Source organism: Nycticebus coucang, chromosome 10 (assembly GCF_027406575.1).
Source record: "Nycticebus coucang isolate mNycCou1 chromosome 10, mNycCou1.pri, whole genome shotgun sequence".
Taxonomy (NCBI): domain Eukaryota; kingdom Metazoa; phylum Chordata; class Mammalia; order Primates; family Lorisidae; genus Nycticebus; species Nycticebus coucang.
The window spans coordinates 103,373,516-103,393,346 of record NC_069789.1 but is presented as its reverse complement, the minus strand read 5'-3'; the positions used below and the strand labels follow the sequence as shown (position 1 = coordinate 103,393,346).

The following is a 19,831-nucleotide window of genomic DNA, read 5'->3' as shown; positions in this document are numbered from 1 at the left end:
TCTTGAATCAATTTTTGTGAGTGGGGAAAGGTGTGGGTCTAGTTTCAGTCTCCAAAACAAGTTTTAATCCCTTCACTCTAACATATCTGTGGCCCTGGCCCTCGATAAACAGTCATAGCACCCACTTAACCACCCTCCATGTTATCTTCTACATGACCACCAGAGGATCTGCCTGGCGGACAAATCTGAATATGTTCCTGAGTTAAAGACTTCACTGGCTGTCTGTAGTCATGAGATGAAACTCAGATTATGGCACCGAAGCCTGCAGAGATCTCACCCTCTTTGGACTGATTTGATTTTCCAGTAAAGAAGAGAATTTTATTCTGCAAATATATTAAACTGCTTGTAATTTCTTACCTCTCTCCTCTCCTCTGCCCTCCTCTGCCCTCCTCTCCACTCCTTTTCCCTCCCCTCCTCTCTTTTTCTTTTCTTTTGACAGAGTCTCACTCTGTTGCCCAGACTAGAGTGCTGTGGCATCAGTCCAGCTCACAGCAACCTCAAACTCCTGGGTCCAAGCAATGTCTCAACCTCCTTAGTAGCTGGGACTACAGGCACCCTCCACCAGGCCCAGCTGGTTTTTCTATTTTTAGTAGAGATGGGGTCTCGCTCTTGCTCAGGCTGGTGTCAAACTCCTGAGCTCAAGGGATCCTCCCACCTCAGCCTCCCAAGTGCTGGGATTATAGGCATGAGCCCCTGGGCCCCACCTGCTTGTAATTTCTTGAATATGTTTAGCTGTTTTATGCCTCTGTATGTTTTCCGTTTCTAAAGCCCTTCTCTTCACTTCTCGGCCCATGCTCTCTCTGTCTAGTTTTCCCATTCTGTTTGCTTTTCTTCTTTCCTCTTCCGTCCTGCCTTCTCCTCCTTTCTCCTCTTCCTGATTGATGGCTAACAATTATTATATGCTTACTATGTTCCAGGCACTGTGCTTAAGATTTCACGCATTTAATCCTCACAAGTTTATGAACTCAAGTTTATTATATTCTACTGTTTTTCCCACTTTTCAGATTGAAAATGGGTCAGAAGTTTGAGTAACTTAGCTAAGTCACATGCCTACTAATTCTGACGTGGATTTGAACTCATATTTTCCAGCTCTGCATGTCCAATACTCTCCGTGCGCTATCTCCTCCAGAAAAATTTCCCTGACAACTTCCCTTGTCTGAGTGTGGCAGTAACTTTCTAGAGTGATAACCAGACTGGTACTTTCTGCTTCTTGGGCCTTAGCTGGGTTGCTTTTCCTACCCTCCGAAGTAGGAACTGTGACTGTGTTCTGGCCGATGCAAAGTGGGAGGAATAATGGCACGCCACTTTCAGGGATGGCCCCTGAGGTCTCGTGGGTCATCTTCCATAGTCTGTCCTTTTGCAGACAGGTGATAAAATGGAGGGCTATTCTGGGTTTAGATATTTCACCTCTTTATTGTAGGAAATTAAAAACATACAAAAGTAGAGAATAGTCTGTGTATAAGCCCTATTTCCTCCCACAACGTGCCTGGCTCCAGACACGGGGTGCACATGACTGACCCTCCCTTGTTGATACCTATCTGCTTCTAATCCACCCTCCCCTCATTGGGTTATTTCACACCTAATCACATCATTTAGTCTGGTTTAATACACATTTAATCATGTACATTTAATACATCCATAGATACTTCAGTATAAGCTCTAAAAATCTGTCTCTCTTATCATTACAAGAGCGTAACTACAATGCTAACATTTATATACCAAACATACATCTCCTAATGTTAGTGTACACATTTCCCTTAGTATGGTGTGATTTTTTTTTTCATCACTTGATTTGTTCCAGCCAGGATCCAAACAAGGCCTGACCATTCCTTTTGATAAATATGTCTCCAGTCCCATATCTTCCCTTTTTTGCAGAGGGGGTGCATGAGATAAATACATTTATAAAAATCAAAGCATAATTGAGCTATCACCATAATTATTTATGCTAGAAACATTTGAATTACTTTTTCCCTTTCCCTTTCACCATTTGTTAAAGAAAGTTGGTCCTGTAGAACTTTCCTCCCTTTGCATTTTTCTGATCGCAGGCCCATGGTGTTATGTAACTTGGTCCTTTGTCTCATGTATTTGCTATAAACAGGCAGGTTGATCTGGTACAGCAGTTGGATTCCATTTAGACACATGCGGCTGGCTACTCTGCAGGGGGCAGGGCTAATTTCCTGTCAGGAAGCACCCCCCAGGAGGAAGCGCCCTATACTAGGCTAGTTGTGATGCTAACCAATGTGTAGGGCAGGAAACCACCCAACAAAATTTGTCCTAGTGACATTACCATAATTAGTTTTTGCTTTTAGGAGCTCAGCCTAGAGCCTGCTTCTTCAGCTCTTTTGATGATTTTGTGAAGCTTTTAAAAATCCTTTTGAAAACTCCTCCCCCTGTAAACCCTTTGGGGTGGGCTGTCTATAACCAAACCCTGAGTGTAAATGGTGTGGGCAGGAGTTAGGACTCTGCCTTGCCCATGCAGCTGCTCACCAGTGAGCCACTTTACACAAATGTAGATACTCATGGTATGGACTCTCTAGTGAGAGAATGATTATAAGTTCATTAAACGGATCCGGTCACCCAGTGTTTTCTATTTCTCTGCGAATCCCAATTCACCAAAATTTGAGTTTCTGTTTTTCAAAAGCAGCCTCTTATTCTGTTTTTCTGAATCAGACCTGGGTGAATTCAGTAGGTCAGGCCCAGTGCAGATAATATAGCATCTTCTCTTAATTGTGGATCCTGGTCATTTTAAAAAGGCTCTTTAGAGGCCAGCCCATTATTTCAGAGTGGATGAGAAGTCCAGGGAATGAATGCACATGGGTGAACAGAACTGGAGATTGGAGCTAGTTTGTTACTCCATGGGCCATGGGGACTGCACTGGGCCTTTGCTACATGCGTTGGACATTCTCATAATGTTCCATGATGTCTTCATCCTTAGAATGGACATTTCCAGCTGAGTTATCTGGTAGCTGTGTCTTCACCTCTGAGTAGACCACTGAGCCATGTTGGAAAGAGAGGAAGATGGCAGTGGAAGGAGAGGAGTGTGAGGCTGTAGGTAACAATGGGAGAGAACACAGTGAGGAAATGGAACTCACCTTGTCCTCAAGAAGTGTCCTGGAGGTACTGACTATGGAGAGAAAGGGAACCACTGAACTACAGGCATAAGGATCCACTTAGAACCCAGTCTACTCCCTTATTCCTTAGATTCTGGTAGCCAGTAGGTCCTTTCTGTAGATTGCTGTGACCCAATACTCTACATGTTGACAATTCATTTGATTTCTTGTTTTATCATTTTTTATTATTATTAAATCATAGCTGTGTACATTAATGCGATCATGGGGCAGCATACACTGGTTTTATAGACCGTTTGACACATTTTCGTCCCACTGGTTAACATAGCCTTCCTGGCATTTTCTTAGTTATTGTTTTAAGACATTTACATTCTACATTTACTAAGTTTCACATATACCCTTGTAAGATGCACCACAGGGATAATCCCACCAATCACCCTCCTTCTGCCCACCTCCCCCCTCCCTCCCCTGCCTTTCTCCCTTCCCCATATTCTTAGGTCATAACGGGGTTATAGCTTTCATATGAAAGCCATAAATTAGTTTCACAGTAGGGCTGAGTACATTGGATACTTTTTCTTCCATTCCTGAGATACTTTGCTAAGAAGAATATGTTCCAGCTCCATCCATATAAACATGAAAGAGGTAAAGTCTCCATCTTTCTTTAAGGCTGCATAATATTCCATGGTGTACATACACCACAATATATTAATACATTTGTGGATCGATGGGCATTTGAGCTTTTTCCATGACTTAGCAATTATGAATTGGGCTGCAATAAGCATTCTGGTATAAATATCTTTGTTATGATGTGATTTTTGGTCTTCTGGGTATATGCCTAGTAGAGGAATTATAGGATTGAATGGCAGATCTATTTTTAGATCTCTAAGTGTTCTCCATACATCTTTCCAAAAGGAATGTATTAATTTGCATTCCCACCAGCAGTGTAGAAGTGTTCCCTTTTCTCCACACCCACGCCAACATCTCTTAACCCAACCCTCTGAAAGTTCTCACTTCCATTATTCTGTAAAGTCCTCCCTCAATACCACAGTGAGAAACCTCAGTCTCTTCCTCTTCTAGACACTGAGAAATTTCTTAATTTTAGCTCTTAACTTACGGTATGTCCATCTCTCCATCCTCAGTTATTTGGCAAGTTCTCATTGGAGCTATCCATATGAGAACTCCTCTTACGTTAGATTTTGATTTTATTGCCATGGTTTCCCAGAGATGGAGCCACAGTCAGAGGAAAGTTTAGCAGGTATGATTCATTTGTCAATGCATATTAGAAATTAAGCGTCTCAGAGGAAAAGGTATAATTATTAGAGCAACATAGTAATTTTGTGGCAAAAGAGCTTGAAAAGATATACTGGGGACGCTTGAGGTTTCTGTTTCTTACCACAAATCTTTTGGGGTTACTGATTTTTTTAATGATATGATAAAAGTTATATACACTTTTCCCTAGAATAATGGTCATATGCTTTCAAAGTCTTCATGCAAATGTTGAACAGGTGAAGAAGCCTGTCTACTGATCATTAATACTTCAAGCACTTAAAACATAACTAGGCCATCAATAGAATGCTTGACTCAAATAGTGTTGACAAATATGTCAAGGACAGAGTGTGAAGAACAGCAAAATGATCAAGGTGTCTCTACGAGATGTGCTCAGTCAACCCAAGAAAACTAGTTCAAATTCTACTGTTCAAAGGGTCTTGATTAATGGAGGTGGATCAGGGAGCAAAGTGACAGGCGAAGCAGGGATCAGGTGATATATGTTGGTCAAATACAGTAATGGGCTGTACGAGCAGCAAATGTTATAGTGAGACAGAAGAGTCATTCTTAGCTTTATCTTTTACTGGCTTCATGACCCTGAGAAAGTCTTGTGCCTCCTGGTTGTGCGCACAGTACTTCATTTGTAAAACTGGTTCAGCGTCAGGTTACAGCACAAAGAAATTCTCACTATGCACAAAGATACTGCAGATTTTAAATTCACAAGTGAGGTGCCATATATAGATTTATAATATAAATAGGACTGTTTCTTTGATTCGAAGAGGCTAGGTTAATCAACCAAATCAAGGTAGTGTGAGGAGGGAAGGAAAGATTTGCTGAAGAGATTTCTTTCTTTCTTTTTACAATTTTCGGCAGGGGCTGGGTTTGAACCTGCCACCTCCAGCATATGGGGCCAGTGCCCTACTCCTTTGAGCCACAGGTGCCACCCTGAAGAGATTTTTTTAGAAGGAGAGAGAGCTTTTTGTGCAGCGTGTCTCGACCCAGCCGCTTTACCAGGTGAGTGTGTGTTGAGGGGAGGTTGCTACTTTATAATCCCCAGCCTGCTGAGGAAGTTCTCAAAGGTCCTCTTGAACTTCTGAAATGATGCTGAAGTGATTTCCCTGATATTGGGATAAGAGCTCTGAACTCAGAAAGCCAAAGTAGACCACAGGTCACAGGCACCCGGAGCAGTGTTCTTCTAACGGCAGATCTCGATTCAGATCTTAAAATGGGGTTTGTGTAAGTTTAAACAAGTGAAGTAGAACTGCTCCTTCTGGGCAGGTGGAACAACAGGGACTGGATTTACCTCCCCATTTTAAACAACCAGAAAAAAGGGCAAATCAATGGTTTTCAGGCATTAGACAACAGGCTGTCATCTAGGACCGGGAGCCATGATGGAAAAGAGGCAGACAAGCCGAGCCCACCGGCGGTGCCAACTGACCACCAAGCTGCAGAACAGACCGCGGAGCCCAGATGGAACCAGCTTCTGACTTGAAGTAACAGAGACCAACAGTTCTATTACACTACAGCAGCTGGAATCCACAGGACCGTGCCCGAGAGAGAGCAGCGAGGCAGATGGAAAGCTCCAGGGAGCTTCAGGGAGTTCTTCTCAAGCCTTTGGGGATACTGCCTTAGCTCTCTCACATATTTGCCTGTCTTGGGAAGGGTAAGAGCCACTAGGAAAGAACAGGCAGAATAATACCAGAAGCTCACACAGATCTTATAATAAGGGGCCATCTAGGTGGCGCCTGTGGCTCAAAAGAGTAGGGCGCTGGCCCCATATGCTGGAGGTGGCGGGTTCAAGCCCAGCCCCAGCCAAAAACTGCAAAAAAGAGGCGGGGGTGCCATCTGACGCAGAATCGTCAGAAATGCATTGCCTCAATATTAGGGCTAGATGAGCCCTCCTCTAAAGGTTGGTCAGGACTTGCTTAAAAGCAAACCTCCAAAGGATCCAACTCATCCCAAGTCACTTGCTGCAGAACGACCTTTAAAATCTAGTACTCATCAAGGGAATACAGTAACATAAAATTCACATTTTTCACCATTTACTAAAAATTATCTTACTTGGTGTCACATACAAATGTTCTCACCACAATGCCTACCACGTGGTAGATACTTTATAAGCACTTGTTCATTCAGACCTAAGAGTGACCTTAGTACATACACCACTGAGATCATAATTTCTATCAGAAGCATGCTTATCTTTTGTTTTGATTGTTAAAAAACACATTGTGTATTTTTCAGGCAAATCTTAGGGGGCAGGTGAAGAAATATTTCTTCATGTCACAGTTTAGCTTCTTGAGGTATTAATAACTAGCCAATCAACAGAATGCTCAGCTTAAATAATGTTTTCACAAATACTGTATTTTGCCATGGAAAACGTGCTTCCATGTGTGATGCATAACCATGTTTCAGACCCAAACTTTCAGGAAAGCACTTCTTGAGAAAGTGGCCAGCTCTCAGCCAGGAGACCCATGGGGAGGGCTAACACTCCTCTGGTAAACATGCAGATCATACCACCCGCTGTGTTTGCCTGCTCTGTGAAGACTGTACCTTCTTTCTCTTCCAGGAGCCCTATCCTCCCTGCCCTTGCAGAGCTATGCCTATGGCCAGCAGGGCAAGAGCTTCTGAGGCTGCTTGTCCCCCAGGCAGCCAGGCAAGTCCCTGCGGCCTGCAGGGGGCTCCCATCCCCTTTGCACAGCCAGGTCTCGGCCCTTGCCCCACACAGCTGCAACCCACCTCATCTGCCCTACCCCCTCTAGCCTGAGTATGATTCTCAGAGAATAGTGTTCTGGCTCATTCCAAGATCCCAGATCCTCCTGGACTGGAACCCCACATGCCTGGCACAGCAGCCTCCCTGCTCCTAAGCATCCTTATTGTTTTCTCACAAATTTAGGCCAAGAAAAGGTGCATCACACATGGCAAAATATAGTACATGAGGGTCAGAGAGCAAAGAATAGCAGAAACATGGAGGTAGAGATCTTTTATAAGATGTGGTCTACTAACCCAAGGAAATTGGTAGCAGTTCTAATTCTACCATTCAAAGGGTATGGTCTGTCATCCCTCTTTGGAATCTAAGCTCCGTGTGTAAGAATTTTTGTTGGCCTTGTTTATTTCCCATACTTACAATAGTACCTGGCAAAAACGAGGTGCTCAGTAAATATTTGTTAAAGGAATGAAAATAGTTTGCAGCCACAGACATACCTTCCCTTCCTTCCCCCAGCTGAAGAGTCTGGATCTCAGAATATACCAAGTCTCCTTCTTCCGGGTGTACTAGAAAGAAAAGAACACTTTTGAGGTTGCCCATGCCTCTTCCAAGCATCCCCTCCAGTCTCCCTGGACACACATTGAAGCAATTACTTATTGGGAATATTTGGATTTGGGATATCATAGGGTGACCAGGGGCATTGCCCAGCACATTATCTTTCCCTGGCTGAGGCCAGGAGAAACTTCCTGCAGGGGAATCCTCACCATTGCCATTCAGTGGCCACAGCTCCACCTGGACAGGGCAGACAGAATGGGAGGGCTCTCGCCAGCCGGGGGTAGGAAGGCTCCTGGGAGAAACAGAAACACATGACAACACCTTGAATATCGTAACTTGCGGGAGAATGAGATGGCCAGGGGGAAAGGCGGAGAAGAAATGGAACCAGGGGAAGTCAGCAGTTAATAGAGACTAGAAACCCAGAGTGGTTTAACTGGAGCTTCAACAGGTCTATAGAGTCAGATTGTTCTTTTGAAAGGAACCCTGGGGCTGTGGCCTGGACAGGCTTTCTGGAAACAAGGCCAGAGAGTCTCTGACATCCTAGTAACAATCGTCTAATAGTTAGAATAGTAACTCCTGGTTGGTTGACAATACAGGCTCATCACCAGGAAGTCGTGACTAAATGTCTTTTACATTGTCATATCTGGACAGTTCAGGAAGGAATTAGACATAATTCATGCCCCAGTCCCTAGAGCACACCGAGGAAGAGGACCATATTTTCCAAATGGAAGTTAAGGACACAAAGTCTAATGAGTATATGTGCATTTCTGGGGCAAAAAAAAAACAACAACCAAAAAACCAGATGTAAATATTCCTGTGAAAATCTAGACCATTTGTAAAAATCTAGAATCTAGTCATTGTATGCATAGTTATAGCAACACACTATCTAAACATACATACCATAAATATTCTGTGCCAACCCAGAAAATCTATACCCATTAGTATCATCCATTTAGATGACTAGATTACTTTCAAATAAGAAATGCATCTAAATACTTGCAAAATCTGAAATACTGTTAGCCAACAAGAACATTTCTAGGAAGTTTCATTTTTGGCTGATTCAAGGAATGTGAAAATAGGAGCAGCTAGCCACAGGGTCCAAGAGAAATAACTTGACCTAACTTTGTAACTCTTGGTTTTGCATATCGCGCACCTGGGAAATAAAAAAGGCACTTGCAAAAGCTGAGGCCTCACCTGGTTTCATTTCTCTGGAAATCATCTCCTGCAAAATAAAGCACATGTGTGTTCTTGTCAGTAGGGGGAGCACTTTCTCAGACTGTCACCCGGGCTCCCTATAGAGGCCTTAGAGAAAGACAAGCCAGGTCCAGATTCTCACAAGGAGGACTGAACACTCCTGGGGCCAGGGCTGCACACTTCTGAGTTAAATATGCAATTATTCGAGACTTTATTAGAGCTCATGTCTATGTTGAAAAGCCTCAGAAAATATCAAATATGACCAAATCATTCTTGCAAAGTAGTGAGCTGTGGGTGGATTTCGAGGAATATTTGTGGCCAGGCCAGAGGAACCCTGGGCTCTGACTCAGCTTTGCTAAGAAGACTTGTGGCCAGAGGTCCAGAGTGCCCTACATCCAGTCCAATGTAGGGCACACAGAAGGTGCTCACAAGAGCTGGAGGACTGAACTGAATTGAGAGTGGAGGGATATAGCTTATTACCCTAGAGCTGAAAAGGTTCTGTGCCCATCTTCTACCCCAGCATCTGAAACTGGCCTGACCTGGGCTAAGGCAAGGAGCCTTTGGATACACATAGCAGACAGAGCCTGGGAGGGGAGGTTGACCTGAGGAAAGCAGGGTCCAGGGAGGACAAGGTGGTAGGTTCAAGCTCGGACCCAGGGAAATCTGAGGTGGCAGAAGGATAGAAATTACCCAGCTTCCATTCTCATTCATTTCTTCTGAGCTCTTCAGTTAATTTCAGATCTCCACTTACAGCAGATTTAGGATAGGCTGAAGTATCTCATTGGCCAGTTTGTATGAACCAAAGAAACTGCCCAAGTAAACTGTTCCAGATAAAGTCTTTGAGACTTTGCATTAAGAATTTTTGCCACTCATCCCTTCCTTTCACTTGACTAAATAAACCAGCCCAGATACAAGCAGCTGTCACCCACTGTGTCTGTGTGGGAAACTGCCCTTTAAGGAAGGGACATGTACTATGAGTGTTGGAGGTAGCCAGTGGGGAACAGTGGCTTGGTGGTCACTGAGGCTGGCCTGAAGTGCAGTTGTCTGAGGCAGGGACACGATGAAACCCTATCAAAGGTAAGAGAAGAGCACAGACCTGATTTCCTCCGGTGCCAGCAGAACAGCAGTGTCACAGCCAGGAGAAGAGTGCTGCACAGGCTTCCCACAGACCCTGCAACCGCTATGCTGCTTCTGTTGCCTGAAGTCCCTGAGGGGTAAGAACCCATGTGAGTCCCAGTGGAGAGACTTGGGGCTTGGAAAGGGCCTTTCCTCTGTTTAGGTGCAGTCCCCAGCCCTGGGAGGGTAGGAATCGGAAAGACTAGGACTCATGAGAACACTTTGGGCCAGGCCATGGCCAGAAAAAGATCACCCTGGGTGGGCCAGGGCCAGGGTGGCACAGAAAATAGCTCCCTCCAATGATGTCAGTGAATCATTTCAGAAACCAGCAATTTGGGGGAAGTCCTAATGTATATTCGTGTAATCCGGCTTCCTGGGAATTTCCCCAAGACACCTGGAAAGACGGAATGCAACGGTGGTTTGAGCAATGTCAGCAATGTGTCTGACATGGCAAGGCAAAGATCAGCACCACTCAGGGCACTGGTCAAACCAGCAGGAACTCTGAAAGTACAGTCCATTAAAGTATATTGGGACCCCACAATAAAATGGTACCAGCATCCCTCCTCATAGAGGCCTGCACCCAATGTGCTTTGAAGGGAAAAGAAAAAAAAAAACTGATGGAAAAATAGACAATGAAGTAAATTGCTAGAAGGTTCTGATTTTTCCACTGGGTCCATTCTCCTCCATCCATAGCAAGAGAGATTTCATTCATTTCACTCATTCATTCAACAAACATCTACTGAAGCTACCCCATGCTGGGTGCTGACGGAAGTCTTGATACAACAGTGAGAGAGATAGTGAAGTCCTTGCCCTCGAGGAGTTTATGATCTAGGGAAGGGAGACAGGCAATCAACAAATAGATTTACATTTCCTGTGGGGATAAGGGGTAAAAAGCAAAAACTGGATAGAGAGACAAGGAGCAGGGGTTGGTAGTGCTTTTTGTACAGATCCTTGGTCCTCGGGTAAACTAAATCCAGACTTCAGACACCAGAGAAGATCCAGACCTTAGAACCACAGCAACACAGACAATCATTTCCTGTGACTTCTGGCATAGAGTAGCCACCGCCACCGTCCAGCAGGGACTGGGGACTATGTCTCTATCCTTCTCTTCCTGACAAAGCCGACAAGCCTTTTTGACCAGAGAGGTTCCAATTACGTGTTCAAGAGGCAGCCAGCCCTGCCTCCCCCCATGACAACTGAACTACAGAGGTAGAACACAGGGAGGACCCCAGGGCAGAGCAGCATGGCCACAGTGTCCCATGTTGACTCTTTCCCTGTTGTCTTCTGTGGCACCCACTTGTGCACCTGTGCAAAAATCAGAGTCAGCCATTCCTGGGCCTGGGATTCCAGATTCAATGGTCAGAAAGCAAGTTATTCCTATTTCCCTTTCATGCTATCCCTATTTCCTAGAAGAAGTGACTGCTTTGGGGAAAATAATTGAAATTTGTCTTAGTTAGAAAGGCACAGATTATAAAACCAGATGGGTGGGTTAGAATACCAGCTCTGTCAATTACTAGCTATGTGGCCAGGGAAAATTATTTAATCTCTCTGTGCCTCAGTTTTTTTTCATCTGTAAATGGGGGGTACTATTAGCTATTTAGTGTTGTTGAATAGAGTTGATAAATGTAAAGTGCTTTGAACAGTGCTTGTCTGTATACGTATTAGCTCTTATTTGTCCTGGGGTCTTAGGAACTTCATGCTATCTTTGGTCAGCTTTGGGGATAGCCCCATAGGTTGAATCTGATCCTACACAGCACCACCCAGCCAGCCTCAGCCTGTGCTTTGGACTGAATGGTTTCCTCCACCCAAAATTCCTATGTTGAAGCTGTCAATGTGACAGTGTTTGGAGATGGTGCCTTTGGGAGTAATTAGGTTTAGATCAAGTCATAAGGATGGGGCTGTAAAGATGGACTTGGTGCCCTTCTAAAAAGAAACACCAAGAAGGTTTTTCTTGCTCTCTGCCACCTGAGGATGCAGCAAGTCGGTCTTTCCCAAGCCAGAAAGAGCCCTCTCCAGAACCAGACCAGCTGGTGCTCTGATCTTGGACTTCTGTCCTCTAGAACCATGAGAAAATAAGTTCCTGTTGCTAAGCCATCCATTCTGTGATTTTGTTGGGATAGTTGGAGCCAACCAAAGCAGGCCACTTAGTCCCAGTACTCAAGGCTGCTACAGAGTTTCTCTCTTGCTATAAATTCTCTCATTTCTAAGCACAGAGATTTTACATAAAGTCCGCAAATAAAAGATTTAGGAGGAAATCTCCCTGCTTCCCATTAAATGTCAATTGAATCCTTGATGTCTGTTTCATCTCTGAGATCATCTATTTCCTTAGAGGATGACAGGCTTTGCAAAGTATCCTGAGAATAAATGAAATCCTACATGTGAAGTGACCAGCTCACTGCCTGGATCAGGGGAGACTGGCTATTTTCATGACCTTAAACCTTAAAGGCAAGATGAATAATTTACACATAAGTATGAACAGAGTTACTGTTACCTCCCTCAAAGACTACAACCTCTGCACTGAGGTAAGCGGTTCCGTGTTAAGAGTCTCCTGGAGAAGTAGCACCCTCTAACAGTGACCTGATTTCAGGGCGGTCTTCTAGGGTGCCCTTGGCAGCTTTCAGCTTTGCTAACCCTTTTTCCATCCCCGACCTTTGCTGATTGCCATTGGAATACCTTTGGCTCAGTCTCAGCCCCTCCTGCTAAGGATCACGCTCAATGTCACGTTACCCAAGCTGTTCTCAGACTGAGATACTGGCCCTTCTGTGGCCTCTCAGTCCCCTAACCTGGGAAGGCCCCACTGATCACAAGACTTGCCCCGAGGGAGTTGAAGGGAAAATTGAGCAGCAGCTGGGCCATTAGCATAGCAACCTCTTCCCAGCCTGGTCAAGGAAGCTATTTGTCTGGGCTGCACCTGTCAGAGCTAACAGCTCTCTGCTCGCTTAGCACAGGCCACACTAAGAACTTGACTGAGTGGTGCTTCTTTGGAGACCTTTGACACTGCTGTCTGAACTGAAGGACTGCATGAAGGTTCAGATCCAGGCTGTTCTGGGACCTCATACAAATTACCAAACCTCTGAACTTTACTTTCCTTTTCTGTAGAATAAAAATAATGGTATTTCCTAGGATTGCTATTGTGTTAAAGCATAGAGGCAGGAAAAGGAGAGCCAGAGAAAAGATGTACACAAAATTCATTCAACAAGTATTTATGGAATGACTCAGTCAAGCACTATGCCAGGCACGTGAGATACAATGGTGGTCAAAACGAGGATCCATCCTCGCGAGGCTGACAAGAATGGGAGAAGCCATCAAACAAACGTGGGCATAGTGTCATGGCAGGTGGGGACAGTGCTGTGGGAAAAGGAGTGCTGGGATAAAGGGCTGCTGAGAAGGTGAGGAGCATCCTGGGGGAAGTGAGGGAGTGAGGTGAGGACATTAGGGAAGAACAACAGTACAAGGCCCTGAGGTGTGAAGTGCCTGGAAGGTCTGAGGAGGAGGGAGAGGGTCAGGGTGGCTGGAGGGGAGGTGGAGGGCAGTGTAGAGATGAGGTCAGGGTGATGGGCGAAGGTCCTGCAGGGCCTGGTGAGTTCTTGAGAGGACATTAGTTCTCACTCTGAAGGACAGAGGGAGCCAGGGGAGGATTTTGAGCAGGAGCGTAACACGATCTGACCTGTGATTTGAGTGTTCCCTCTGATGCTGCGTTGAGAATAGGATCGGAAGCAACTGGCAAAGCAGAAGACAACTAGTCAGGATATTATTACAACAATCTAGGCAAGGGGTGCTGGTGGCTTGGACCACGTGCTGCTGGTGGAGATGGTGAGTAGTCAGATTCCGGCTATATGTTGAAGATGGATTGCAGGTGGATTGAATATAGGAGAATGAAACAAAGAGTCAAGAAGGAGCCCCAGATTTATTGGCCTGAGCAGCTAAGAGAAGGGAGTCCTGTGTCAACCAAGAGGCAGCTTTAAACAGGAATTTATGTGGGGTAAAAAACCAACAGCTTGGTTTTTGACAAGTTGCTTATTAGCTATTCTTGTGGTGCTATCCAAGTACCTAAGTTCAGACTGAAGGTTCAGGCTGCAGGTGGTGTTGGGAGTCGCAGCCTATGGACGTCTTCAGGTACTTAGAGCTACAAGGCTGGAGGTGATGGGGCAAGTGGCACAGAAAGAAGAGTCTGAGGCCCCCAAATGTAGAGATTGGGAATAGGACCCAGAAAGGATATCTACCTGTTCAGATGCTTTCAGAATACAGAGAGTTCTGACCCAGAAGTCAAGAAGGAAAGTGTTTTAAGGAGGGAGGGATTAATTGTGTCAAAGGCTGGAGGCTGAGCACCTTGGCTCAGGTTTGTAATCCCAGCACTTCAGGAGGCTGAAGCAGGAGGATCAGGACCAGGAGTTGGAGACTAGCCTGAGCAAGATAACAAGATGTCTAAAGAAAAAATAAAGAAATTAGCTGGAAATCATGGTGCACGCCTATAGTGCCAGCATTTGGGAGGCTGAACCCAGGAGTTTGAGGCTGCAGTGAGTTATGATTGCGCCACTACGCTCTAGCCTGAGCTATAGGGCCAGACCCTGTCTCTAAAAAGCAAGAAGCTGGAGATAAAGTCAAGTAAAACAGAACCTGAGATTTTTCTATTAGCCTTAGCAGCATACACAGATCATTGGTCACCCTCACAAGAGTCACTTTGGTGGTGAAAGGCCAGCCTGATGGTGGCAGCTTTGAAAGAAGGGGGAGTTTTATGGTAAAAGAAAAGCAGTGAAATCTAGCTTTTCAGTAACTTTCCAATGAAAGCTAGCTGTATTAGAATCCAGGGATGCAGCTAAACCTGAGATGAAGGAGAAATTGCTGCCCGCAGAGACCATTGCCTTACTGCTAAGTCTGCTGATAAGGTGCAGGTGGCACTTACCACTGGATGTGATAAGCTTTCTATCCTGACACAGACAGCCTAACTAGAATAACCCTAGACAAGCATTTTGGTTTTGTCTGATGTCCAGTGTGGCCTCTTGGAGACAGAGGAACAGAGGGATCTGAGCTAGAACCAGGGATGCCCAAGGCAGGCTTATCTCGAGGGACAAAACTGAACTCTGCATCTTCTTTGTAAGTTTCCAGACCTGCATACAGTTTGGTTACCTAGAATCTCACAAGTGCAAAGTAACAACAGCAGGCATTCCTCATGCATTTGGTTCCGTCAGACTTGAGTACATTGGAGTGACGTGCTATGGACAACTCACTGAAAGGAGAGGCATAGCTGACATTGTAGGGTAACAGCTATGCCCCACCTTCAAACATCACTCTTGAGGATTACAGACCATGGATCTAAGCACAGACATGCAAAATCACCTCGAAGAGGCCACAGAGCTCCTGGCCAGCATTACCTCACTCATGCTTCCTCTGACCTGGCTGAGTTATTAACTTGCTAACAGAAGAAATCATCTATCCCAGGGGAGGATGGAAAAATGGAAACAGAAAAATAGTTATACTTATTCTTGATTTGAGAAATTTTGCTGAGAATAAGTAAGGTCAGCAGAGATTACAACTCACCTGCCACCGTGATGTTCACTACCCTGCTTTGCACGGAGCCATAGCTGTTGTCAGCAGAGCAGTAGTATCTCCCCGAGTGGCTCTTCCTGACGACAGGGATCTCCAGTTCCGCCCTCTGGGAACGCTGAGTTTTCCTTCCCAGACTCTCCGTGTCCTCTCTGTGCCAGGAGAATGTGGTGTCCCCTGTGCCTTCAGCCACGGAGCAGATGAGGACCAGCGTCTCCCCTTCAATTGCCTGCCCTCCTGGGGGCTGGGTCTCCATGAGCACTCCAGACACAGGGATCCCTGCATAAAGGTGAGATGACAGGTACAGGCTTGGGTTTTGGATGGGGTCACTTTTTGTGTGACTTTAAGATATATTCTCAGCAGGTGCTAGCATTATAGCCAACAGGGTATGGAGTTTGGACCTAGAGCATCACTAAAATGATGAGCTTTCCATCCTGACACACAGGGCCCCAGGAGAGGACGATGGACAAGCACTGGGGGTTTCTCTGATGTCCTGGCTGGCGGTCTCAACTGTTTTAAGGGTTTAGTAATAGCAATAGTGGCTATTATGGCACTAGGCCAGACCACACCTATTTCCAGAAGTTCTGCTTTGGTACCTGAGAAAGGCCGGCATCTTTACATATATATCTATCTTCTACACACATCAGATGCTCACACTGTTTGTTGCTTTAGCTAGTAGAAGATGATGCTTGCCTTCTAAATTTGTCCTAAGGTCTGGCATTCTAGAACCTGCCAGCTCAGCAGCAAGGCACCTTGTGTTCTGGCTTCCTTTTGTTTTCCACAGCTCTCCAGTCAGCTCTCACTCTGAGGTGATAGAATTCCAAAAGAAGACTGAATTTTTAGGGAAATAGAGGTAGCAAAGAAATCACGTATGGCTTTTATTATGGTACCTCACTTCTCAGCCTTACATTGGTCCCCCTCAGACTGACAAAATCCATCTCTGCTGGGCAGTTCCAACACCCACCGCCAGAGGGACAAAGAAAGGCGGGGAAGTCGCTGCCCCAATCCCCATCCCCCCGCCCCATCCCACCCCACACACTCAGACACTCACTTTGCACTCGGATCTGTAGCCGGGGGCTGTATTTGCTGACACTGCAGGTCTCTGTCTCAGTGCCACACCAATAGAAGCCCGAGTTCTCGCTCCAGATGGTTGGGATCTGGAATTCTGGGGACCTGCTTCTGTTTGACAGGGTACCCCCATTGTCTCTGAAGAAGATGAAATAAAGCGGGGTGTCCGACCTCTCTGGAGAAAGCTGTGTTTCACAGCTCAGGTTAACAGAGCTCCCCTCAGTAGGCTGGAAGACTGTGGCTTTCAGCTTTGGAAGTGGAAACAGTTCTAGAGAGAAAAATCAGGGTCTCAGCATGAGTACCGAGCACTCTGGGGGAGACAGGCTTGGATGCTCAAACTGGGGAAGCTTCGCACGGCAAGCCCAGCTTAGCAAGCCTTCATTTCTCTTCCCCTCTTTCTCTGTCTCTTAAAGGACTTATGCCTCTCATCTACCCATGGTTTCAATATTCGCCTATTAATTCTCTCCTTACATGTTCAGTTTCCCCACCCTGACATTACTAAGCAGATTTGTACAAAATGAAAGGTTTACCTTGAACTTTGATCACTTTAGAATTTGATCTAAATACAGCATTTTTGCTTTCAAATCCAATGCATTGATAAGTGCCATCATTCTTTGAACTTGCTTGTGGGATGAGAAGATCCCAGCTTTCATTAGAAGCAGAAAGAGTTTTGCTATTCCAAACGTATTTCACGGAATTTAGTTTCTCTTTCCCCCTTCTCTGGCATCTCAGAACCAATGTGTCGCCTTCAAATACAGAATATGGGATCTGCAAGATGAAGGGCCCTGAAAATGACAGGAACAGAAGATAAAATTCAGGGCACTCCTGCTACCTCCCTCCCCTGTGTCTTGAATTACAAAGGTTTTATTGTTCTATTTTCTGCCACAGGATGTAATCTTCTGATCCAAGCTTATGCCTCTCCTTCCAAATCAGCATGACACTCTTCAGATACAGTTCCTAAGTAAACTCCAAATATTCAAGGTCAGATTCAAAATGCAAGATCTTGATACGGAGGGAAAAAGCTGAGGGGAGGTGTGAACAAAATCCCCAACATTACAGAATATGGCAAAATTTAACAACAACCTGCTCACCAAGTTTTAGCAGGAGCTATCAAAATAGCAGCATTCAAAGAACTTCACAAGGAAGCATGGATGCTCTGGAGTATTCCACACGGAAGGATTATCATCCACAAGGAATATGGCCCTCCCTGAGCCTTCTCATGCTGCTCAGATTCTAATTTGAGGTTAGCTCTGTTCTTAAAGGGCTGTAATGAGTGCCTACTACCAAAGCTCCATGCCCAAGGAGGTGATCCAAGTCACTGCCTCTAAACTAGGCAAAACTGGGCAGGAAGCAATGTGGGATCTTGGTACCACTCAGATAGAAAGGAATAAAGGAAGAACAGAAAGCCGAACAGGTGGGAGATGAATGGCCTGAGGTTGGAGATTTCCCACCTCCGACCTCCTATGGTACTTTCAACTGTTTTGTGCTCAGCGCATTCACGTGTTAATTTCTCCCTGACACCACGAAGTCCTCCAGGGCAGGATTTCAGACAGCTTCATTTTTGTATCCCTAAAACTAAATTCCTGGACTATGTAAGTATAAAACAATATTGATTAACATTAAACATTTATTTATTTATTGAGACAAAGTCTCACTATGTTGCCCTCGATAGAGTGCTGTAGTGTCATAGCTCACAGCAACCTCAAACCCTTGGGTTCAATTGATTCTCTTGCCTCAGCCTCCCAAGTAGCTGGGACTACAGGTGCCCACCACAACACCCAGCTATTTTTGGAGACGAGGTCTCGCTCTGGCTCAGGCTGGTCTTGAATCTGTGAGCTCAGGCAATCCGCCTCAGCCTCCCAGAGTGCTAGGATTACAGGCATGAGCCACTGCGCCTGACCTAATATTAAACATTTAAACTCAAGTTTCAGTAGTAGCCTGGAAAACTGTGGACAAGGGAGAATGTGAAACAGCAGACGAGGCCAAGGGGGTTAGAGGGGAATGAAAGACCCCCATTGTCGGAACTCCAGGGAGCTAGGATGAACCAGAAACCATTTCTAAAGTTTGAACTATGATAATTCACCTTCTCACCTGAGGAGAAGGACAGGCGCACAGGATTACTTAGGGGTGAGTCCCCGGTCTGGCAACTGTACTCTCCAGGTTCACGGACCTCGAGGGTGTTTCCTGGGGTTTCTATTTCTTTCCTAGAATAGCGACGTTTCCATTTTGTTTTCTGTGGTGGGTAGAGGTGAAACCCATTGCAAGTCAGAGTCACTGTGTCCCCTTGGAAGACAGTGGTCCACGGAGGTTGAAGGGAAATCACAGGTTTGTGTGCAGTTTCTGAGAAGAGAAATGGGTCAGAGGAGGGGCCTGCAGGGATCAGTGTGGGACAGACTGGAGGACATAGCTTTGGAGGACCCCTAGGCATTCCGGGGGGGGGGGTGCTGAAGTTTCCCCAGATGTGCTCATTTTGACCCTGGTTCCAGTGAGTGCTCCATGTCTGCAGGAGCAGAAGGGTCGTTCAGGGAGTGAACCTAGTGGGTCTCACTCACCACTGATGGGTGATGGGGCCTCACAAACCCTCTTACCTTGTCTGGCAGACCTGGTCCTAGGGTAAATAATTGGTAAATGTGTTCGTCCTGAACTCCCACGCAGGCTCCTCATCTCATACCTAAGACGAGGGTCTGTGTGTGTAGGGTACCAGAACATGCCATCTCCAAATTGGCTTCTGGATTTAGGACATGGATTATTTTGAGCTAAAGGCCATTGAGAAGTGGCCTTTCTCTCCACAATATCTCAGATGGGTCAGATCAATGAAGCTTAACAAACAGAACATGGTAATCTTGCTCATTAACTTCTCCCCAGGACTTCCTGATGGCTCGCCATCCTCATCTGCAGCTGACTCCTGGCTCAGGTCACCTGCAGACCCCATGACGTCAACACCCACACACACCTGACTTGCATCTCAGTCTACTATAAAAGGCCTAGCCCTTAGCTAGATTTGAAAAATATTACTGAAAACTCATTGCTTGTCCTTGGGGTGGCATCAGAAGATGGAGGACAAGTGGTTAAAGAAAAGAGAGGAATTAATTGATTTGCCAGCACATAAGGAAAAAGGAGGCTCCCATCTGCAAGTGCCACTGTCCTAATCAGAAGCAGAAATACAGGGCTTGTGAAGGGAGGTTTTCAGCTGTTTGCAGTGGGAGAGTCTGATCTGTCCCATCTCGGGCGAATACAATCTTGGGACCTCTGCCCAGACTTCCACTCAGACAGGTCCCTTAGGCCATCTCCTATGGCACAGGGAACAAAGGACATT

At 45.6% G+C, this 19,831-nt stretch overlaps 1 protein-coding gene across 1 annotated transcript; it reads right to left on the bottom strand.

The window, feature by feature from the left end:
* Positions 1-1,402: 1,402 nt before the first annotated feature.
* FCRL4 (Fc receptor like 4) lies at positions 1,403-19,447 on the bottom strand. Its single transcript, XM_053606102.1, has 11 exons — positions 19,350-19,447; positions 19,104-19,243; positions 18,607-18,855; positions 17,046-17,300; positions 16,499-16,783; positions 15,442-15,726; positions 9,884-9,994; positions 8,788-8,815; positions 7,803-7,885; positions 7,536-7,604; positions 1,403-3,046 (listed from the first exon to the last, which is right to left on the bottom strand). The coding sequence occupies exons 1-11, from the start codon at positions 19,445-19,447 to the stop codon at positions 2,886-2,888; spliced, it is 1,764 nt and encodes a 587-aa protein (XP_053462077.1). The 3' UTR covers positions 1,403-2,885.
* Between the last annotated feature and the right edge of the window lie 384 nt (positions 19,448-19,831).